The sequence below is a fragment of the Rhagoletis zephyria genome, unplaced genomic scaffold (assembly GCF_001687245.7).
Source record: "Rhagoletis zephyria isolate East Lansing unplaced genomic scaffold, Rhagoletis_zephyria_1.1 Rzeph_scaffold_02303, whole genome shotgun sequence".
Classification (NCBI taxonomy): domain Eukaryota; kingdom Metazoa; phylum Arthropoda; class Insecta; order Diptera; family Tephritidae; genus Rhagoletis; species Rhagoletis zephyria.
Genome location: NW_016159387.1, coordinates 11,167 through 36,198, shown reverse-complemented (window position 1 = coordinate 36,198; position 25,032 = coordinate 11,167). Strand labels below are relative to the sequence as shown.

Sequence of the window (25,032 nt, the reverse complement as noted above, 5' to 3'; positions counted from 1 at the left end):
TGACGTTAGGATTTATTTTAAAAGGACTTTGAAATTTAAAAAATATGATTGTTTCCAAAACTTATTTAAAAAATTCGGTGTAATGTAGGATAACACGATACGTGTATCATATATATAAGAAAAAAATTTTTAGAATTATAACAGATTAATTTTTTTGGTATATAAGGACGAATGGGTATGGAAAATGTCCTTTACAATTTTTGTGCTTTAATATCCTGGAAAATTTGCGATATATTTTCTTTTTGAAAAAATTATTGTTTGAGGACGACCACCTCATCATCGAATTTCGTCCTGCAAACTTTATTAACTTAAAAAGATAAAATTTATTAAAAGCGCATTTTAAATACCTATTCGTCCTTGTAAACCAAAAAGCGTTTTGATTTTAAACTCTACAGAATTTTCTGTCTCATTTGATACCCATATTGTTATTATACATTGCACTGATTTTTTAAATATTTTTTTTTAATTAATCATATCTTTAAAATTTCAAAGCCTTTGAAAAATTAAAAACGCTTTTTTAGGTTCATTCACGTATTGATAGTTTTTGATCACTATCAGGTTTTGCTGTTCGCGTACACAAAAATCCAGCAAAGTAGGAGAAATTGAGAAACGAAACTGACATTTCATTTTGATGAGAACCTGCTAGTTTCTGCTGGAAATTTTTTTACCAGAAGAACACGCGAATACACCTTTTATTATAGAGAATTTTTATGTGTTCTCTCTCAAGCAGTGAAATGTTTCAGGAACAGCTGATCGGAAGTTTGTTTACATACAAAAGTACAAATAAGAAAACATGAAAAGAAAATAAACTAAAAGTTTGCCTGAAGCAATTTACTAAGCAAACGTAAAAAAATTAGTATTTGCATTTTTTTTTCAAACATTTGGAGTTCTAATAAGTTATTTTAAAAGCAAAAACCATCAAAATAAATTGCATTATGTTCATAACTTGCGAACGGATTATATTGATCAGCTATTTTTCTTGCTGGCAAGTTGCTGCTGGCAAAAAATTTTTCAACAGAAACTAGCAGATTCTCTTCAAAATGAAATGTCAGTTTGGTATCTCAATTTCCCCTACTTTGCTGAATTTTTGTGTACGCGAACAGCAAAACCTGATAGTTTTGGATAGCTATGAAGAACATCAATACGCGAATGCACCTTATATTTGGCCCATAGTTTCGTGAGTATATCGATTCTTTCGTGTGCCTTGACATTTTTTGTTTTTGTCGCACCGTTATTGTTATTACAAGCGGAACAAGAATGATATCTACAAAAGGAATGATTACGGGTCACGGGTACCAGAGTCCACTTCTCTAATATTACTAATGCGACGCTTAGACAAGCTTGTATTTATTTGTATCCTCTCCTCTCTTGTTTATTGCCGTCCATAGAGTCCGACCGATACCCAATTTTTGGCCGATGCCGAATAATCGGCCTTGGGGCAAAAAATCGGCCGATATCGATGCCGTTTCTTAAAAAAAAAACTACCTGGATATAAATTTCATGATACAAAAATTTGAAGGTGAAACCGCTGAGAGGCAGCCTGAACATTTTTGAAGTTCGCTAACACAACCAAAATGTTTTCAAATTTTCAATTTCACAAATACGTTCTCACTTTCAGTCTCAAATAAAAGAAAATTTGGATATATTCATATATTTGTTTTTTGTTTTACTTTTATTTGGCATTTGACTTGTTCTGAAAATTTCAGTTTTATAAAGTAGACAAACTTCAAAAAATAAATGACAACGACATTTTATAATTTTTTATTTAATGTTTCTTATTTTTTTTTATGAAAGTGTAGCTCGTTATCTAACTAAACCCATGTTAGTAAAAATTTTAAACTTTTTCTTTAAACATTCTGAGTATGAAGTTTTGTAGCCCATTTAATTTTACTTTAATGAAGTGCAAATTTTAGGTAACTGCGAAATTACCAATTATCATACCCAGTTATTAGCAATTAAGTGGAAGGTGTTGCGGATTTTCTCCACACAAACAAATTTTCGAACATACTTCATTTCGAAGAAAATCGTGAACAAAAATTGTCAAAAATCAACACTTAGACTATGTTCAAACAGGCCACAATTAGCTCAGGCAATTAAGCTTTAAATTGCGGCATAGAGTTTGGTGTTCACACATACGTCAGTTGCGCAATTAGCGATACGAAATCTGCTGTTGGATTACCTACAGTGATAGAAAAGTTGGTACAATCGTACCTCTATTTAGTTTGAAAGCGCATTCGTTACAAACACACAATTTTAGGTACATTTGGAATGTAGCCAAATAACTTATCAGGAAATCAGTTCTTATTTTTATTGACATTTCAATGCATTTTCTGGTGGGTAACTGGTCTAATAGCTTCCCTCCTTTGTGAAGAGGCATACAAATGATGCACAAGGGTGGTCAAAGTAACGAATCTGTAGTTGATTTCGCCAGATAGACGAAGAATATTTCTTTTAATATGAGTACAGAAGTTGACATGGTATCGATGGGAATTGTTATCCTCATATTTTTTTTTGTATAGAAATACATATTTACTTTTTAGGTATATCTATCTACTTTAGTTTTTCGTAAATTAGGTACAATTTTATGATTAAATTTTCCATACCTGATGGCATATCAGCTGTAAAGGCTCTGTTATGCATACTTGGTATTGCATGCACTGCTATACCATTTTTACGTAGAAACCAAAAACCAACAGACTTCTACGTGTGAAGTGCAATGCGTTGGGTAACCGCTTACATGCAAAGCTCATTTAACAGATTCCTTCAGACTCAGAGTTGTCACACTCTCAAGCAACGCCAAGTATGCATAACTGAGCTATAAAAGAGGACTAGAAACAAACAGCTGATTGCTCTTTATTCAATAAACATACCTCCAAGTCAAAATTAAACATAGCTAGCAGGGTTGCATAGAGAGTCTGACACAAATTAATTGTTAATTTTAATTGGCAATTAATAATTTTAAGCAATTAAGGCTTGAATTGGTGAAAAGGTTCTTAATTACCAATTAGGTGCCTGTTTGAACATAGTCTTACTTAGCTACTTAAAATTTGCCCTTTATTATACTACAATTTAAAAAAGTGCGTACTCAAAAAAAATCTAAGAATCTGATTTAACAGTTTAAAATTTTGATTAACACTTGTTAAAATTGCGGAAAAAGTTAAAAGAAGCGGCTAAGAATTGGCCAAAAATGGCCGATGCCGATTAATCGGTCGGACTCTAGCCGTCCACCACACTAGTATACCATAAAGCAATATTAGCTTGATGAATGCATTATAGTATAAGCTCCTACAAAATAAATGTGTCTATCTACTACATTATTAAAAAAATCTTGAAATACATAATTAGAAAATTTTGCTCTCATAATCAAATGATGCATCAGATAGCTGTAATTAATTGCTTAGAATTGACCTAAAAAGTGTTTCATATTGATTTAATGTTTTTTATATGGTTTTACCTTCCAATCCCTTAAACGCATCTTTGTCAATCGTGCTGATCTTATTTCCTTCCAGTTCTAGTGAGTTCAAAAGTCTTAGCTGAGAAAACACATTGGCAGGAACGGTATTGATCATATTATGAGCCAAAATTAGTGAGTCCAAACTCTCCATTCCTAAAATGTAACCAGTTAATAATTTGTGTGTTTTTATAGTAGTTAATGCAAGGAACAAATATTACAACTTTTTGATTTTTTCTTACCAGCAAAGTCACCTTCATTTATACTGCTGATTTTGTTTTCTTGTACTTCCAATTTTTTTAGAGCGTCAAGTATAGAGAGAGCTTGTTGTGGAATCGTTGTGAGTTCATTACCGCCAAGATTTAAGCGTTTAAGTTTTCTTAGAAATAAAGTACAATATGTATATAGTTTTGGGTTATTGAAGCAAAATAAATGCAGTATCTAGTTTAAATTAAGTTCCTTGTATGTATTTAGGTATTCTTCAAATTTATATCAGAACATAATTTTCAATAGTTTAGTTTTGTGGGAAAATCATATCAGATTTGATTCATGTAGGCTTAAAAAATTTTTCGCACTATTGAACTATTTACCGCTTGAAGGAAAGAACCAATAGAGGAAGCATAATGCCACTTAGAATTTTGTTGCTGTAATAATAATTCATACCTCTCAGGTTTTCAATTGAAATCGATATAATTTCAAATAGCTACTGTAGAAATGCTTTTTACCACCAAGAGGCATTTTTTATACGGATAATTAAACAAGTAATTTTTAGCAAAAAAAAACCGACTTCAACTCTCATATAAAAAAAATATATTTATATCTGATGATCCACTGATCGGATCTTAACCAGATTAGTATGGGACCACATCTGAGACACGACACTACCTTTCCGATGCAAAAAGAAATATCGAAATCGGATGACGGGGTCCAAAGTTATGCGGTAGCATACATAAAAATAAAATATTCCGACGAACTGATATCCTCCTCCTTTTTTGGAAGTCGGTTAAAAAAGGGCAATCAAAACCATTCTTAACCGACTTCAAAAAAAGGGAGGTTATCAATTCGTGAGAATAAGTCTATAAGTTTTTTTTTTTTTTAAGGAAAGGAGGTACCTAAGAGGTGGTCCCATAAATTTGGCTTAGATCCTATCATTAGATCATGAAAAAAAATAAATAATAATAATTAAAAAAAAAAAGCTTATGCATATTAAACCAAGCCTATATATCCCTATGTTATTCGACGCGCTGAATGCGAATCCGAAGCCCGTTAGTCTCCACCACGTCAGGTTCGTGGTCAGTTGAAGGTCAAGTAGGGAAAAATTCATTGAATAAATCTGAAAATTCATATACATAAGGTTTTACATTCGCTGAACCCGAATCCGAGGTCCGTTAACCTCCATAATGTCAGCTTCGAGGTCATTTGAAGGTCAAGTAGGACATAAAATTTATTCAATAAAAATTAAAAAAAAAATTAGTTTTTGTTGTCGCTGAAACCGAGTATGGAGGTCCCTTGATTCCTTAAGGTCATCTGCAGGTCATGCCAAGGTCATCCCAAGGTCAAATTCCGATGAATTTCGTTGAATTTTCAGGTTTATTAAATGAATTTTTCCCTACTTGACCTTCAAATGACCACGAACCTGACGTGATGGAGGCTAACGGACCTCGGATTCGTATTCAGCATGTCGAATAATATAGGGATATATAGGTTTGGTTTAATATGCATACACTTCTTTTTTTTTGTAAACCTGTGTAATAGATTGGCGCTTACACATATGTTAGTGTTTGGCCGAGCTTCACCTCCGACTTGTGGCGTGCGCCTTGATGTTTTCACACAAAGCGGAGGGACCTACAGTTTTACGCAGACTCCGATCGGCGATTGTATTTTTATGAGAAGCTGTTTTTCATGGCAGAAATACACTCGGACATTTGCCATTAGGTGCGTTCGTTTAAAATCTCCAGTTAAAACCAACCAACTGCCAAACTCCGGCGAAATGTCATTTTTTCTCTCACAAGAGAAAAATGTCCCAAATAGTACGCGAACAGAAAATTTGCAGAAACTTGCAAGTTAGACGAACAGCTGATTGAAATTTTGTTTACATTCAAAAGTGTAAAATTTAAAACGTACGAAAAGTCATCACAAAGTGTCATACTGACACAGTTTATTGATTAAACAAATAACTANCAAAGTGTTATACTGACACAGTTTATTGATTAAACAAATAACTACTTATTTCTTACAAGTTTAATTAGTCGCATTTTGTGATTTTTAACTTCCAAACCATCAAACTCANAACCATCAAATTCAATTTTGTGATTTGCGTAAATGCCAACCAGCTGTTTTTGATCAGCTGTTTTCCTGTTGGCAAATTGCTGTTGGCAAAAATTTTTCCAGCAGAAACCAGCAGCTTCCCCTCAAAATGAAATGTCAATTTGCTCTCTCAATTTCGCCTACTTTGCAGGTTTTTTGCGTACGCGAACGCAAAAACTTGTAAGTTTTGGTTAAATATGAACAATTAACAGCTACGCGAACGCAACTATTGCCTGCCGAGGGACAACCGCTGTTAAGAAAAAACGTTTTTTCTAAATTTGTTTGCGATGTTGCCACGACAACTGGTAGCAGTTACTAACTCAATGTTTATACACGTGATCTGGTACTTTATTTTGACTCTGATATTTTTTTTTTATACATACCATCATTTATAAAAATTTGTGTTTGGGCATCGACCTGTATGAAGCGGCCACAGTGTACACCGGCAGAAAGTAATTTAAAAAATTTCATAAAATCTTTTCGTTTATAAGCATTGCTTCCAGTCTCGTTTTGAACTCATTCGCCGAACTAACTACAGTATATTTTGCTTTGCTGTCTCTGTGCTTAAGTGCACATTTAAGATACCTACCCCAAAATGCGCATCAGAGGCATTATTTTTAACATTTATAAGGAAACGGCTCCGATAGATGCATTTAGCATACCTGCACATTGGCGATACCTGCCTTAAAAATTGTGCGACTAGTATCAATTATCAAAGAAAGTATTACGTTTACCTGCACTGGCCCTACAATTACCTAATTTTACAACTTTTTATTTATTTTGTTCATCTCGCAGAACAACGAAAATGGCTATAAATTTATGTAGTTATATAGATAATTAGATACAAATCGGTAAAAATTTCGCTTGCAGTAATTTCTACGTGGTAAGTGCTCCGCCACTATTTGGTTTCGTAGGTATTCGGATACCTTCCTCATTGAAGTAGTAAAGAAAATTCGCTTAGGTGCCTTTTTCGGTTAAGTGCACAAGTTTTTCGTGCAAAGAAGGATGTGCAGCTAAGCAAAATATACTGTATTTACGTGAAGAAACTTCAAAATTTGCAATTCAAAATTATGCTTTGTAAAAAAAAGTTTAAACTAAGTCCTAGTATTCCTAGTATCTATACCAATGTCCAGATCGCCTAATCGTTTCAATCGTTGTTGCCAAACTCTACTAACGGTCTGGCTGGAAAAAGTGTCATTTAATCTGCTACAGATCGTAATTGTACAACGATAACACGGACCTCTCGGCCCTGCACTGTAACGGGTAGTGGTTCAACTCCGGCTGCGACATTCACAAGGTGAAATTTAATATAAATTGAAGTAGCAGCAGTTCTGTCACAACCTTTTGTCTAGGGTAGGGACTTTTCGGCTGGCCAAAGTTTACTCAAGCTAGAAAGGTATGTTACAGGTCTGCAGGTTCTATTCTCACTTTTTCTGATTATGTTCCCGGGATCTACCTGGCCACGATGGTCACGCTCTTTCGCTAGTACTGCTGACTAAGTCGGAAATCGGGGCGAATTGTTCATGCTACCAATTATCCGATCGTCTATCTGGGCAGGTGGCAGGGGTATGTATGTATATGTATATATGTAAATACAATGAACATAGAGAAGTACCATAATGTCTACATCGAAAAGGCGATGCTGCACGAGCTCGTTGCATCCGACGCAACTCTTTTATCGCAGCTATGAAGACCTTACTTAAAAGTCCGCTGTAGTTCAGTTGGAGTTCTGCTGCAGTTAGGCCCTCATATGGAGATTGGAGCAGGTGGAAGATTGTATAAAGAAGAAGGAAGGGAGGGTTGTGTTGTTCAGCTAAGCTCCGCAGAGGGCACCAACACCTTGCCCGAGTTGTTAGCCGTGGAGATTGTGAGTACCGTTTGACTCGGGCAGCCTTTTCCACCTAACTAAAGTTGGGTTTAGATGATGGGAAAGAGTACATGGTGCGAGTTGCCTTACCGCGAGCTCTAGCTCAGGGAACGAACAACAATTGGTAAGAACAGGCATTGGTAAGCCTCGAATAAATCAGGTGGGACAGGCTTTCGTGGGAGTGTGTGCGAATATACATGGAGTACTCTTTGCTGTGAAAGTGTGTTTTTCCGGGTGACCACCTATTAATCCTTTTTGCAAAAATTAAACTTCCAAAGCGTGCCCCCAACTAAAATAGTGCAAATATTTAGCTTTCAAAAATTTTAGTTTGCTCGTGTTGCACTGCAAATCTATTTACTTTGATGAAGGTACTATCTAATCAATTTATTTGCGAATTTATGCGAATTAATAAACAAAATATCGATTATCGAAATTTCAAAACTGCTTTCGAAAGTCACTTCTCAAGCATAATCTGACTGCACCTGCAATAATTTTCCGAAATTGTTGAGCTTAACAGACTTTTCGAAATAACTTTACTTGCATTGCCAGGTCTGACTGGACTGTGAATTTGACAGATTTTTCAATATAACTTCAATTGCCACATTTAGCAGCACTTTTAGAAAGGTAAAGTGGAAGATTTAACGAACTTACTTCTCAACTCCTCTGAACGCTTCCGGTTCAATTGTAGTAATTTTGTTCTCATACAATGTAAGTATCTCCAATGTGTCCAAGCCCTCGAAAGCATTATTGTGGATAACGCTAATTTTGTTATGATTCAAATTTAGGATCAACAAATGGAAGAGATGCTTTAATGCAGCTGATGGCACCGTTTTCATTTGATTTAGCGAAACATCCAACTGCGTGAGTCCATTACCTGTAATGACAATTTTCAAATTAGTGAACTGGATGGTTTTCTTCGGTCTTCGAAAAAGATGCATACCCAATGAGCTGAGCGCATTCTCTTCTATGGCAGCCAAACTGCTATTGTGAATTGTTAAATGGCGGATATCCAATGCCAAGAAAACAAAGCCTTGCAATTTGGGAAGGTTGTTGTGGCGCAATTTCAAATAGAATATGATGGGACTCTGGCCTTTCAAAGTACCCATTGATTTTGTTATATGTGCCAAGTCGGTTGTTTCACACAAAATGTCCAATCCGTTTTTCTTCAACGTACAAACACAAGGTGCTATATCATTTTGTTCCGGACAAACTTGTTGCTGCGGCGGATTTTGAGCGCCAATATGCTGCAATCCATAAACAAGCGCCATGAGTACAATCGCCCCGCCATAGCCAAGGCTACTGGTAACGAAATGCATTTTGCTTGACCTCTCCACAGCCATTTTACACTATCACTGTTTACCGCTATTCTATCCACTCGATCTCGCCGCTTACTTGTTCCTCTATTTCGATTCTGGTCTAATGTTCGTCGAACCAACTGCCAGCAGCTAATTTACTCACTCCTATTGTACGCCTGTAAATTAAAAGCGGAGGAGACTATTATCAACCAAACAAATATATGTACATACATATGTATATGTATAGATATAATGTAAGTATGTAAGACATCAATCAGAGAAAAATCATTGCGAAATTATATACATACATATCGTCGTTTAAAGTACAAAACCGCGTATCGTCATTCTGCAAAGCCGCGTAAGAGCTTAAACAGACGGCAGCGTTGATCCGGATCAACTCGGGAATTAACTGCAGTTGATCCGGATTAAGTCCCAGTTAATCCCGATCAACGCTGCCGTTTGTTTAAGCTTTAACCGACATTTGCTGTCAAAAATTGGTTTTGCTCACACAAGCTCTTGGCTCAATCCTTATCCATTCGTCCTGAAATATACTAGCCAGAAATACGATTGCTTTATAAAAAAGAGAACCATTTTGAAATGCGAATGTTTTTACTCTCTAGAAAATAATTTATGCAACCTCACATACGCGGTTTTGCATTATCTTGATACGCGGTTTTGCATTTTGTTGATACGCCGTTAGGTACTTCATAGATACATACATACATATGTATGTATGTATATTAGGGTGGTCCAAAAAAAAGTAAAGTAGGAATTTTAATGCTCTATATAGAAAAAAACACCCCTATTTTTTAATCAAAAATTATTAGAGGTCGCTCAAAAGTGTGATAACATCAAGGCGCACGTCACAAATCGGAGCAGAAGCTCGGCCAAACACTTATTTACATATGTGTAAGCGCCAATCTATTATTATTATTATATTATAAAGAGTTAAAAGATTTTTTATTGAAAGTCTTGAAAAATATTTTTTTATTTTTGTTTTGAAAGGTAAAAGTGTACAAAGGAAACATCGACAGTCGCCATCAACCATCTATGTTAAGCAAAAATGCAAAAACATCGATGCATCGATAGTGCCACGATTCTCCACCTCTATTTTATAGTCTACTTTTTAAACCAGTCAATAGTTTTAAGCAATTTTTAATATATTCTGGTTTAAATTTTAGTCTAGCAGCCGAGAAAATGATGTTTTGCTATTAGTGGTTTAAAAATCAAACCAAAATACTTTAATTCTAGTTTCTAGGTTTCATATTTAGAAAATTTTGTTTAAAATCTAAACCGGAATAGAAAATGTTTGCCTCAATATGCCTTATTTTATATGTCTCTCAGAGAGAGAGAGAGAGAGCAAATCTTATGAACTGACGGCATCAACACAGCGAAATGTGGTGTTGATTCAAACTCAACATATGAAAGGACATTTACATGCATGGCTGTAGCTGAGTGAGCAAAGATGCTTAATACAATTGGTTGCTACCAAAGGTAGTCTGGGTTCAATCCCCATCAGACGGAGCTGAAATTTAAGATTTTATTTTTTTATTCTTAATTATGAAAATGTTTGCGTTTAAAATTAACACCGAACAGTTTAAATTCTAGACCCAACATATGTGCTCTCTTTTTTTAAAACTTGGAAGGTTTGTATTTGAAACTGAATTCAGTTTGGTCATATATGTAGTCAAAAAGTTTAAAATTTAAACCGAAATTTTTAACCGTGTAATGCAAATATTTATGCACATAGCCAGGAATATTTATATCATCAGAGTGCATTGATGCATACACACATTGTCGCACAGTAGTTTAAAATCTTCATATTATGTCGTTCTGCATAAATTCAGATTAAACTAAATTAAATAAAATAATCCCACAAAGCCTGTTATATCAACAACAATACTACAGTACAATGCGATAAAAATATGTACAAAACTATTCACTAAGCATGAGCTTAATCATGACGGCAGCAAATAAATTGTGTGAATATATATGTATGCATGTATGTATGTATACATGTGTTATGTACATACATATACATATGTATGCATATATATATAATCAAATCTCACGAATTGTTTTTTTTTTTGGTGTCACTCCCTTCTCTCGGCAGACAAAAATTGCTAAAGCATTCTCTTTGCATTTATTTCAATCAATCGGGTTCCAAAAATAAGTAAAATAAAACGTAAATCAAGTATTTGAACAATTTTATCCTTAAAACGTTTATTTAGGTGAGATAGTACCGAAATTACTAATTTTTTCATTTTCACTCGAAAAAATAATAATTGTTTTTTTTTATAATAACTTTGCGAAGTTTTCAAATAGAATGCTCATACCGATGGCTGAGTGGAAGATCGACCTATCTCAGCAGCAAGTCCGAAAACGCCATATCTTAGAAAATTTGTCAACAACGCCCTATTTTAGGATTTGATTGAAACACGCCCTATCTCAGAAATCGATTCAAAAACGCCCTATCTCAGCACATTTTCAATATATTTTCGTTTAATGTAGGGCACCGAATTCTAAGATAGGGCGTTCGTCAACCAAGTTCTGAGATAAGGTTTTTTCCTAAAAATTCTGAAATAGGGCGTTCTTGAAAAGTTTTCTGAGATAGGGCGTTCTCGAACTGACTGCCGAGATAGGTCGATCTTCTACTCAGCCATCGATATTTTCTGAGATAGGGCGTCCTCGAACTGACTGCCGAGATAGGTCGATCTTCTACTCAGCCATCGATAAGTATTAAAGGAAATGAGTAAAATATGACGATGGTTTGAGAAACTAAAATTCCATTTTTAAGAACTTTTATTGGAAAATTCGAAAATCAATTGTGAAATACATGAATAAAGTACTTAAACATATGAGCATTACGAATAATGCGTAAAAATCCCCCACGCCAATATTTTATTACTTTTAAATAATATGGCTTTTAAGTTAAGGCGTGCGAGTAAACGTGTTAGATGACTGCGTATGGTGCAACGGGGCGTATACGCTACATACGCAAGTACGGGTATATGAGCATCAGTGGTTATTTTTTTACTTTTTTTCTGTATGTATATAATTTCGAAATTTTCATTCATATATAATTTCGAGTTGGAATCTTGTTCTTTATACCAAACTGAAGACACCGCATTTTGTCAGAAAAATGTAACAACTATTGAGATTGCTCATATACCCTTGCGGAATTGTGGAAATTATTAATTATTATTATTATTATTATTATTATTATTATTATTATTAAATAAATAAATAAATAACAGCGGCCACGTGAAGTATACCAACCACGCAAATTTCGCCAAGTCACGGGTATTTGAAAAAAGTAATTATATTTCTTGTGTTGAGATATAAATATCTTGAAATATGCTGGTCCAAGTTATTGACAGTTATATTTTAAAGTATGATAAAATTTAAAAATGAATTTCATCCAGACTACAACCATGTTAAAAAAATTGTAAGGTAAAACCGCTGAGAGGCAGCAAATTTTCAATCTCACAAATATGTACATTCTCACTTTCAGTCATGGTACAATAATTACTGGCATTGTCTTCCCAGAGAGTTTTGCTTCACATCGAAATTCGTGCTCCCTTATATGGCTTTGTTTTTGTTTACTCTCAATTTCATTTTTATAGTTTTTCAAAACAAAAGAAAAAAACTTTGAAATGAAGTGAGCCATATAAATTTTGAATTTATTTACCAAGCAAATGTTTTTTTCGGCTTTTGCAAATTAAATAAGTCCTCTGCAAGAAGGTTTGTTTAAGAAATACGCTCTCTGGGAAGACAAAACCTGTACCATGACTTTCAGTGTAAAATAAAAGAAAATTTGAATATTTTCATTATTTGTTTTTTTTGTTTTACTTTTATTTGGCATTTGAGTTGCCGACGAATTGAGCGAGCGGTTTTACCTTTGAATATTTGTATCCTATGGCCTACAACATGTAGATAGCTAGGGTAACCACATTTTCAGATGCCCAGACTACAAGATTGAAAAACAGAATTTTTAAGTTTCACTTTTGTTGGTTTTTTTTATTAACATTTCTTAACAAAACTTAAACTCAACCCTGGAAGAACACAGCATAAGTGAAAACCTTCGAAGAAACGTGACTTTCCTAGGCTATAAGCTCAGAAGTTACTAGATAAACACACATTACTGAAAAAATAATTTGAGAAATACTAGGGCATTCGCACGGGGCGGTTTTTCAGACAACTTTTGCATTCAACTCACGCAGGGTTTCACGACAAAAAAACTGAATGGCTAAAAATATCAAAATATAAAAAAATATCAAAATATTCGCCATAAAAAGTCCTTTGCATTGTTCAACTTTGCATTCTACTTTTGGTTGAATGGCCTTTCAACTAATAGCTTTCAACAAAGTTGGTCGCCAGCCAACATTTAGCCATTGAATTTTTTTTTCGTGCAACCCTGCATGAGTTGAAAGCAAAAGTTGAACGCAAAATCGCGAACACCTTTTACAAGTGTGTAGTATATGCACATGGGGCATTCCAACGTGACGAGTGGGACATTTTAACTCATTTTTGCTCAAACTTTAAGTAATTTCTCTTGAACCAATGATTTGACAAGTGTCAAACTGTTAATATTTGATATGAGATATCAATTTATTACGAAACCGATCAAGTATAAAACTTCAGGGATTTGTTTCGCAATTTTAGACAAACTATAAATACTTCTTCATAGCGCCTTTCTCATATGTAAATAGTTAACAGAATGTTAAGGTCCCTTTTATGCTTTGATGGCATTAATACTCTGTGCAACAGCAGTCAATTTTACACACGAAAAAATCAATATATTCACAAAACTGGAGGCCAAGTATAGTAAAACTGCGTTTTTAGTTTTTTTAGTTGGTTAGTTTTAGTTCTGACGTCAGGATTTTTTTTAAAGGACTTTGGAATTTCTAGAATTTGATTGCATAAAAAAATTATTCAAAAGATTCGGTGCATTGTAGAATAACAATATGGGTATCAACTAAAAGGAAAAATCCTGTAGATTAGAAAAAAAATTGGTTTTTGGTACACCAGGACGATTAAGTATTGAAAATGTCCTTTTAAAACTTTATTCTTGAATATTTTTGTAAATTTCCAATATTAATTTTTATGTCAAGGACTAATATGTTCTACCATATCCTCGAATTTCGTCCTTCTAACATTATTAGTTTTAGATACAAAAAATTCACACTTCTCTTTATAAGATATTGATAGTTACAATACACATATGTAAATGAAGATACTCTAGAAATTTCAAAGTCCTTTAAAAAAATCTTGACGTCAGAGAGAAAAACGAAAAACGCAGTTATACTATATTTGGCTCCTAGTTTTGTGAATATATTGATATTTTTGTGTGTTTTAAAAATTGTTGGTTTTTGTCGCACGGTGTTATATTTGAAATTAAAAAAAAAAAACCTCTTTAGCTCATCACTATTGTGATTTCTGGTGCGCCGCAAAATTGGTCACAAAAATTAGATTTTAACTGCTAAAGAAATTTACAAAAACTGAAAACTTTGCGGCAAACTTTGAGGCGCAGTAGAAATCACAACCAGGGATGCCGTTTGGATCTAAATAGATCCAATTGGATACATTTTTAGACGAATTTTTACGGGATACTTATTTTTTCCGATCAGTATAAATGTGGATACTTTTTTAAATAGGCCAAAATGTTATAATTTCTGTAAAGTTTTTTTCGTTAAAAACTCGATTTTCATTAATGACGTTTTTTAAATGTTTTAAAGATCGCTACTTAAGCGTGAAATTAGAGCATTTTATTTTTTTGTGAACGAAGCAATGAACATACGAAGAGATCTCACCAAAGCAGTGTAAGGCGCAATTGTTTAGTTAGCTAAAAAAGATGCTTTAAGCAAGATCTTAATATATACATATATGAAGTAAATATATCTCTTTCATATCACATATTTTCATTTGTTAATTTAAAAAGAAAGAAGATCTCAATGTAGTTTAAATGCACTGTTTAAAAAACAAAATTTGATTTATTTAAGGAAATTTTTATGAATTTTACTGAAAATACTATAAATACACCCCTTAATTTTTTTTTTGTTTATTTGCGCATATTAAGGGCCAGTTTTTCAGTGCACGGCCGTGGTTTACACTAAGTTTAAACGCCCGATCTGGCTGGTTTAAACAAAGATCAGCCAATCAAATGCCAGCCAGATGTTCAATTTAAACTCAGTTTACTTAATCTAAGTTTAAACTGCCACTGAAAAACCGGACCTAAGAGAGGTAACAATTTTCCTCTTTTAATGTGTGCAAATTGGCACACCGCGTAATAAAATTAAACACTGCCTGTTTACTTTAACATACCAAATTTGTCGCAGAGAGCAAAATAACACATAAAATGTTTAAAATAGAGTAAATGTAAGCCTCTCATGTTTATTATTTGTAGGAAATGTATTTTTAGTTTAAAAATTTTTGCAACTTTAAACATTTCATGTGTATATTTTAAAGATCTCAAGTTCAAAATCCAATCCTGAACATCTTACACGTATGTATATTTATACAGATTCCTGTTGAAAAATAGATACTTTTCAGTAGTAGTTTTACACACACTTTTTAGAGTGTACAGGTACAAATGTAACATATTAATTACTATTTATTGTACTTACTTTGCAAAATACTTATGCATAAAAAATATTATTTATAAATTGAAATAACAAATATTTGATTTTATGAAATATAAAAATATATATACACGTATCCCAAGTCCTTAGGATGGGTTAAATTATGTCTTTTTCTTGAAAATGTTTGGTTTTCTTACAAATTATGAGATGGATATGTAAAAAAAGAAAAATGGATACATTTGGATACATTTTTGGCTTGGTCGGTGATACATTTTCTTGGGACGGCGCGGCAACACTGGTCACAACAGTGATGGGCTGAGTTTTGTGACTTTCTTAGAATACAGTTTACACCAGTGATGCCAATAAATTTTAGAAAAATCCCTACCGCATCTCAATAAAATCCTTACTTTTCCCTACGCAAATATAATTTTTCCCTTCAAGTTTCCCTAAATACCTTTTTCATACATCGAAATGAAACAAACAATCTTTTGCAGATTCATCCTTTATTTTAAATATTAGCAGCAAATTACAATCTTCGCTCCTTTATTCAGACTTTGATTTTGTGTTATTTATAACCAGGGAACGGATTTTATGGAAATTGCCTTTTTTCTGCTAAAAAGATAGAGTATATCCGATTAAGAATGTCCACGATTTAGCTTTGCCTGATTCCATATATACACATTTGATGTTGCCTTTTTTTGCCTATTTTAAGATATTTGCCTTTTTTGTCTTTTCTACCTTTAAAAAAGTGATTATAGCACATACAATTTTTTTTAAGATTAAAAAATATACACATGCCCATGCGGCTTATAGAAGCGCAGGGACCTCTTGCCAAATTGGTGTTGGAAAAATGCAAAGCCCTTTTCTCAGCTAACGGGTGTGGATAAAATTGAAAAGGGCGAGGAAAACGCCCTTATTCCTGATATTATGAACGTTTCAAACGTTCCATATTTAAATTGGGCTCCACTTGTATCAACTTACGTCAAGCGCACATTTAGTACATTCAAGGCTTTTCTTCGCGAAAATCGAATGAAAATGCTGCCTGAAAACTTCAAAATGCATCTTGTGGTTCAATGTTACTACAACTATACAGATTAAAGTTTTATGAGTTAGAAACTCGAAAGGATAAAATAGTCAAAGATTCAAAGTACAAATTTTTCATATAATGAAACTAGTTCATAGTTTTTCTCGTTTTACTTGTAATATAAACATTTCTAAAATAAATGTATTTTTTGATGGGTCTTCGTATTTTATGTCTTTTTTAGTGCCTTATTTTGCTTTTTTTGCAATACCTAGTGCCTTTTCCTGCCTTTTGCGCTATTTTGTTTTGGCTTGTTTTGCCTTTTTTGCAATACCTAGTGCATTTTTAGCTATTTTATTTTGCCTTTTTCAGCCTATTTCGTTATTTTATTTTGCCTTTTTTATAGGTTTTTAGGTCCTAAAAATCCGTTCCCTGTTTATAACATTACAATCGCGTAAATTGTACCTCGCTGTGGAAAAATGTAGATGAATACGCGGTAAAAATTCAAGCGCAGACAAAACACATACTTTAAAAGTCTTGCTTTCAGTGGGTGTGTTCAAGTACATATCGGCGCTGCGCCAACAAAAACAGCTATGTGTTTTTTAATAGCTTTTCAGGAGAGCAAAAAAACTGATTACTGCTGCCAATAGGCAATATTTTGCAAATGTCGTATTAAAAAAAAATATATTAAAAATATGTAATTGATTAATGAAAAAAAATCATCATCAAAAAACATTTGCGCCGCTTTAAAGCACATAGTTGTTTTTATACACGATTTAAATTTGCTTTTGGCGGTATGCAATTTGTACATAATACTGCGGTGTGGCCTAGATTAGTTAACTACCCGTTGCTCCTGTTATGTAATGAAAAATGGTCAGAAACGATTTTATTGGATTTTTGTAATAAAAATTAATGCAAAGTGGTGAGTGGACACATATTTTGTATAAACCATGAAATTGCCAGAGATGAGAACTATTTTCTTCGGTCAGCGTTTTAACTTGACCCAATGGCTGTTTCAAAGTTTCGATGGGTGTTATCCACTGAAAGCTCGTATATACAAGAAATAATTTCAATATAAATATAATTGAATTTTTATTAAATGCTTTCACATTTGTATATATTAAGCAAATTTGCATAACTTAGTAAATTTCATAAAAATGTAAAACTAAATATTTATTGAGGTAGATTATCATAAAACGAATGGAAATCTTTGTTTATATATTGCTTTAAAGTTTGAAGGCTGTTGTGTTTAGATTGATAAATTTTTTGGACCATCGTACAATATTTCCGTTTCGTATTGCTATAATAACAGAGGTCGTTTTTGTGGCAATGATGTCCAGCAGTCGGTATGGCGCAACTTCAATTTGACTTTACCATTTACATAAAGCAATCCTCTGATCCTGCTTACCGGTGCTTCTCCAGGTTTTTTACCTGGCCTTAAAGTTGTAAAGTTACCAGAAACACTCTCATAATTTAAAAAAGTTGTATACTCTAAATAATTAAAAATATAAGGACGCGACGATTTTTTGGATTTTCAGACGTTTTCATATGGAATGAATCGAAACTTAATTTTGAGTCATTGATTACGAATCTGTATTGTTTTCTACATGACACAATAATTTTTAGAAGGTAGTTTCACTACTTCTTCTTATCCGCCATGTTAGCTATCTGACAGTAAACGTGTTTCGTATTTTTTGTTGTACCAACTTTTTCAAAAAAAAAATCCAGCTTTTGACGTTGGAAAAATAAAAAAAGGAAAGCCGAAATAAAAAATTAGCTGCTGCTTCCGTGGATATTGCAACACACGAAATAGATGTAAGGATACAGCTATAATATCCACCGCACACCACAGACTTTATCGGCCGCCTATTTAAATAGTAGCTTGAAATATGTACATGAAGATGTATGGAGGTGCGCGCACTACACCAGCTTAATCGCTCCGACCAATTAGTTGTGGTGCAATGGAAAGAATAGCGAGCCCAACTAAATCGGCGGCCGATAAAGTCTGTGGTGAGCGATGGATCTAAAACATTTTAAACAAGAAATTTTACCGTTATATTTTCATTTTTATGATTTTTATTCATGTGATTAGCAGTGGCAAAAAAGTATGTATTAAATACGTATACGTATGTATATTAAAAATGAAGTGATTATTATGAAACATATAAATCTTTACATGTTCTATTAAAAAATATCTAAAATAACAAGCGAAAATACCCAAGTACTATATCGGAGTAGTTTGTTTGTGCGTGCTTGTCACGGACACGCTTTATGTAAAAAAAAATTGAAGTGAAACTACCTTCTAAAAATTATTGTATCATGATTTTCTAGATCAAGTCATTTTCCCAAGATATTTTCATTTTTATGGAAAAAAATCCAATTTTTACAGATAAACAATTAAAAAATAACAGATTTATTGTAAATTTTTTTTTCGTTTGTATTAAGGCCTTTTACAAAAAAATCAAGCTACTAACTATAGATAAATAAAAATGTGTGAATGGTTAAAGGAAAATACGTAATTTGTTTATGAAATAGTATGAACATAGTATGAATAGTATGGAAAGAATGTTACTCATACGCCATGTATGTATGTACTTGAGAGTGGTCCAAAAACAGTAAAGTCGGAATTTTATTGCCGCCACCGCCTAGGATTGTTCTATACGGAAAAAAATATATATTCCAATTTTTTCATTTTGAAATCAAAAAATATTTAGGGAGTGCTGAAAGCGCTCAAAGTTTTCCATGTATTTTATATGCGGAAAAAAAACTTTTCGTAGAAATGGTATAGAATTCTTGAAAATCGATATTTTTCGATCGGAAAACTCTAGTTCTCTTCAGGAGACTTCCGGTACTAATATATAATTCTTTATTTAACCATTTTTCAATACTAAAGATTTTTTATTCGTCCTCCTATTGCATTTTCTGGCGGTTTCGGCGGACCTATAAAATATAGTAACAATGAAAAAATGGTTGAAGAAAACATTGCGTATTATTATTGAGAATCTGAGGGAAACTGAGCTTTCCGATCGATAAATTATTGATTTTCAAGCATTCTATACCATTTATACGAAAAGTTGTTTTTCCCTATATAAAATACGTGGAAAACTCCAGTGCACGGACTTCGAAAAAATTTATATTGGTAGATTTTACTTACAAAAAATGGTGGAAGTTGGTTGATTTTTTAAAAGAAACAATATCAGAAAGTTTTTACTAATTAGGATAAAACATTGCGAAAACATAAAATATTGTGTTACCAGAGCAGATAGATTTTCGACTCGGTGGCTTTTAATGTCAAAGTGATTCTGTAATCTTTACGGGCATTGTGCGTAAAATTGTTTAGTGTACTTTTTGGTTTTTGTACTCCTGCTATTATTTTTATATAAAACAACAAAAATGTATTTCACGCAAATAAATTATTCAACAAAAAACCTATACATAAACCTATAAAATGACAGCTGTTTTTTTCTTGTATTCAATTTTAATCGAAAAAGCGAGCTCCTATCGAATGCCCAAAAAGAAATTTCGTATACAATTTAGTTCAATCACGGATTCCCTGATTTGGTCCCTGTATTAATGTAATAGGAGGGAAGCGTCTATAAAAAAAAAAATGTATGCATATTAAACCAAACCTATATACATATGTCTATGTTATTGGACACGCTGAATGCGAATACGAAGTTCTTTAGCCCCCAACACGTCCAAGTTCGTGGTCAGTTGAAGGTCAAGTAGGGAAAAATTCGTTGAATAAACCTGAAAATTCAATACAATTCTTCTGAATTTAACCTTGGGATGACCTTGGAATGACCTCTAAATGGCCTTGAGGAATCATGGGAGCCCCATATTCGGATTCAGCGACAACAAAAACATTTTTTTTTTTTTATTGAATAAATTTTTGGTCCTATTGATGGCCTCGAACCTGACATTATGGAGGTTAACGGTTTCAGAGTACATGTAAAAATAGGAAAAGCTCTGCGAATCCCGTCAGGTTTTCCTTTCATAAGCATTCTTTAAATAAAGTCAAATTACGGACCATTACAACCAATTCATTTTTAATCAGAAGCAATTCGTTGTTGATTTAATTTTTAATTAAAATTTGCAAACGGACGTGACAGATTTTTCCCCCATACATTATTTTTATTAGTAATACATATGTATGTATGTATATAATTTAAGCTTCTCAGTTCTTCTTTCCACCGTTTCGCGTTTTCATAACATTATTTCGCCATCTGAAAACGCTATTTTAAGTTATAAAGCCGTTAGAACTCCCCTGCAGGGAAACCGCGGACTAGTGAATCAAATTTCTAGTTCCGTACTAGGTCTTTATCGCCAAAAAGGAACTAGGCCGATAGGAACTAGATCCCAACCAGTCCAAAATCGGCGAAAAGTGTAAAAGTACCACTTATCTACCAAAACTATTTTTTTTCATTTTTTTCACTAGAAATCTATATCTAAAGTGACGAATTTAGAAATGGTTCGGAACTATAGAAAAAGGGATGCAGAACGAACTAGGTCTTATTTGTCCAATTTAGAACTAGTTCGGAACTATCGAATAAGGGATGCAGCTTGGGGGCTTGTTTACTTTACATAGATATGTGTTCGGCGGCTTTTTCGTTCCAATACGCTTCTATTCTGTGCTTCGCAGATGCTTTTTCATAGCTTGGTAGCATTTCAACATCTTGGGACCGTCTGGAATCTAAGAAATAACAGCGAGCACCTCTGTAAACTCAGCTACAGCTAAAGGTATGTAAACGTACATTTCTTACAATCATTCAAACAAATTTGATTTCAAATTGAAAACACATTTCTTCCAAAATAACTTAAAATCGCACACACGGAAAAACCAAAAAGATTGAAAAATCATGATACTTTTTTCTTTCGTCTGTCGATTTTAGAACTGGTTCGGAACTATAGAATTTAGGACTAGTTCGGAACTATCGAAAAAGGGATGCAGGGGGGGGCAATTGACACTTCCTAGGACATCGCCATGTTAAATTCGCCAGTTGCTTGCATGCAAAAGAGATTTATCGCGAACCAGTACTGGGTCTAAATGTACTAGAAGCGCACCAGTTCAGAACTAGAGATTTTCCCCACAGGGTCATTTACTTGTATTTACATTTTTATAGAAACAATGTGGTGGCTATGTGGCTTGCAACATCTAAAATATAAAAGGTTTTCTGCTAACAGAGGTCCTCCCCGGCAGGTAATGGCAAACCTCTGAGTGTTTAGTTTTTGTCTAGCTGAGTTTTGAGAAAGTATCGAGCTCTCCGTACTGCTCGATATGCGGGTATCTAGAGCACTAGCATGCATGATAAAAAAATAGGAAGGTAGAACCGCTGAGAGGAAATTTTTAAATTCTTGACGTTTGCAAGCAATTTAATTTTAAAATTTTACACACAAACTCACACACACATTCTCATTTTCAATCTCAAACAACAACAACTTTGAACAATTCCTTTTCTTTACTCTCAATTTTATATAATTTTAAAATGTTGGCAAACTTCAAAAAAAAAATCATGGCCGACGAATTGAGAGAACGGCTTTACCTTACTATGCTTTTATCGTGATAGCATGTATATTTTTCCAATTTTAACTCAAGAAAATATTAAACACTTAAAATTTTTAAATTTACCATATTTGAAGCGATACCTAAGGCAAATTGAGCTTATTTTCTCATTTGTGCTACTACTAGAATTTGAATTTATTAGGCAGTGTTCCGGGACGTATGAGTAACATTTAAACCGAATAAGAAACGAAAGTTACCTGATCCGGAATATCGGGAAGACACATACACATAAATAACTTAATTTTAGCCATATTTGCAGAATATATGTATAGATTTGAAAGTCAGGGTACTTATTTTACCCAAAGAGACTATTTTTTTTAATTCTCAATCTCAAAATCTTTAAATACAGTTACATCTATTTCGCAGACAGGCTGATTGATATCGCTACGAAACGGAACAATGAGTGTCTGGTATGTGGAGACTCCCCGCACGACACTAACCACCTCTTCAAATGCCAGCTCAGGCCCACTCAACTAACATCCCTCTCCCTTTGGTCCGACCCTGTTGAAACTGCCCGTTTTCTGGGCCTACCGCTAATTGAACTCGAGGACAATGTTTGATGGACAAACCGAAACTGGCGAGGCGTAGTGCTTTCGAGTTTGGAGTGGTGGCCAATAACAACATAAGATAACTCAAAAGAGTTACGACGTACGCCAACATTTATAGTTATAACTTTGAAGTAGCGAAGGCCTCTGTTTACTAGTACCTCCGATAGTGAGAGCCCGTTGATCAAGCGATGTATATCGCTCGCCAACAGCTGGTATTCTATGCAGATAAACAGAAATCACGCACACATCATGCAATGCCTTTCATATAGCGCCAAAGAAGATTGAATCGTATGAGATAGGAGTGCAGTGGTTATATGGTATGTAAGAATGTTGGTGTCGTACGTAAAGGCGAGAAGATTAAGTATTTTAGAATGAATTTCCGTCATTCCTTATCAAGTTTGGCCTGGAAACAAATCGATTTCGGCGTCGTAACGACTTTCTAATATGTCTAAGATATCCACATTGAGGAGATTACAAAGTTTTATATCGGTTCAAAATGATTTGTAGTTGGCTCCATGATTCGTTATACATATGTACATATATACATAACTCCCTGTGAATCCCTCAATAGTTTTTTAAGTATTCTGCTTGAAAGTGTGAACATTTAAATAAATACTGGTGTTTGAGATATTTGAAAGCATTCGCATAGCTAACACTCACCAAAATTAAGAGTCGTCCTCCCACGCAGCAATACCGACTTTATCATACCTTCAGGCTCAGTTGCATTAAAGGCAGACGCTTTTACATACATGCATGCGAATTTAGTCCACTTGAACTCGAAGCTCTGTGTCATGAATGGCGGATTTGTTGATTCCTTGTTGCAATTAATGATGTGTACTACTTTCCTGTCTGCAGTGCAAGTAAGTACATACGAAATCGTTTACATATATGCCCATAACTATATCTATGTATGTATATATGCGCATTCGCCAATTCGAAGCCTATTTGAAAAACTGAAAAATGGAAAACATTTCTAATAACTTTATCCAAATCAATAAGAAACGGATGCAGTAGTGTAACATTAGTGCCACGAAACTCAATACATATAACCGTTCAAATATGATCGTAGTTTTGTTTGATTTATTTAATTTGTTTGTTTTCCACAGTCGCTTAATTTGTGGTACTCTTTTTGGAGCACCAATTGTATTGTATTGTATAGATGTATTTACTACATGCATGCTCCACAATGTTTATTTGTGTATGTATAACAGTGACCTAAGAAAATCGATATCCTGACAACACAAACTGAAACTAGGCGAACTACAAACACACGGACGCTCGTTAATGTTTGAATAAAGTACGGGCTCCTGTCATGTATCCACTTGCTCAACTACAACCCCAAACTCCAGTTATATAAACACACACATATGTATATTTAAATGTACATATATATGTACATATGTTGTATTCCTTTTGTGAAAAGTGAAATTAATTGTTGCTTCTTGGAGTATGCATGCATATCTAAAGGTATTTGATTTTTTCGAACGTACAGTACGTATATGTAAATCTCACATTAATTAAAGGGGAAGCGAACATATCGACGTATGTGTGTATGTAATTAAATAATGAAACTGAATTGTAGTTGTTTTATTGTTTCTAAAATTAACTTCTCATTTTTCTTAATGAATATGTTAGCAATTGTCCCCATTGCCCATTTTACTCCTTCAAAATTAAGTATGTATTTGAAAAAAAGGTTTTATATAATTTAATTTTCATTACGTCTACCACAACGTTCCAATAATTCACTGCGACTTGCTGCGCTCGCTCAACGCTTAACAAACATACGGAAATTACCGCGCGCGCGTTCTCACTGTAACACCGACAATCAGAGACTGAAAGAGATTCAAATGAGAAAAAAGCGTTGTAATAAGTCTACATCAAGTCAGGGATGAAAAAATGGGTACAATTGTACGTTTTCCGGAGTTTGATGACTTAAAGGTACATTAGGTACCGTCACTATATTTAAGGTACAATCTTTTGATCAGATGCATTTCTAATTTTTTTTTCTTTTTCCTTTACCGTGCTAATTAATAACTTTGCTTGTAGGTACGGGAGAAATTTCGCTTTCATTTTAAAGAATAAACAATTCTAAAATAAAGTGGTCAAAAGGAAGAAATTAAAAAAGTCATATTATGTATTTTCTTAAACATTTTGCATTTAGAGCAGCCCATATGAAAAATTAACACTTTACTTAGCTATCCTCAAATTCGTAATTTTTGCTATCAATTTTGACGCTTATTTTCACTAAGTCAAATTCAATGGCATTTGCGGTCAAATGAGTGAAAACAAATTGTCAAATGGGACTAAAAAATGGTTTTTTGATTGATTTAGATCGGCGTGTACATGCGCTGCTAAAGCGGCTATTTGTAACTTTTTGGCCCATAATATCATCGATAAAG

General features: G+C 33.7%; 1 protein-coding gene across 2 annotated transcripts in view; it reads right to left on the bottom strand.

Annotated features, from left to right (window-relative positions):
• The window catches only part of LOC108366521 (slit homolog 1 protein), a 36,211-nt gene extending 11,762 nt beyond the window's left edge, over positions 1 to 24,449 (bottom strand). The window contains exons 1-6 of one of the 2 annotated variants that reach the window (XM_017620941.1): positions 24,353 to 24,449; positions 23,294 to 23,586; positions 8,566 to 9,096; positions 8,277 to 8,499; positions 3,694 to 3,830; positions 3,455 to 3,607 (exon numbers count right to left, since the gene is read on the bottom strand). In XM_017620941.1, coding sequence (XP_017476430.1) covers positions 3,455 to 3,607; positions 3,694 to 3,830; positions 8,277 to 8,499; positions 8,566 to 8,965 — 913 coding nt within the window. In that variant the 5' untranslated portion in view covers positions 8,966 to 9,096; positions 23,294 to 23,586; positions 24,353 to 24,449. The remainder of the gene's footprint in view (positions 1 to 3,454; positions 3,608 to 3,693; positions 3,831 to 8,276; positions 8,500 to 8,565; positions 9,097 to 23,293; positions 23,587 to 24,352) is intronic. The other variant, XM_017620942.1, reaches the window with a different exon arrangement.
• Between the last annotated feature and the right edge of the window lie 583 nt (positions 24,450 to 25,032).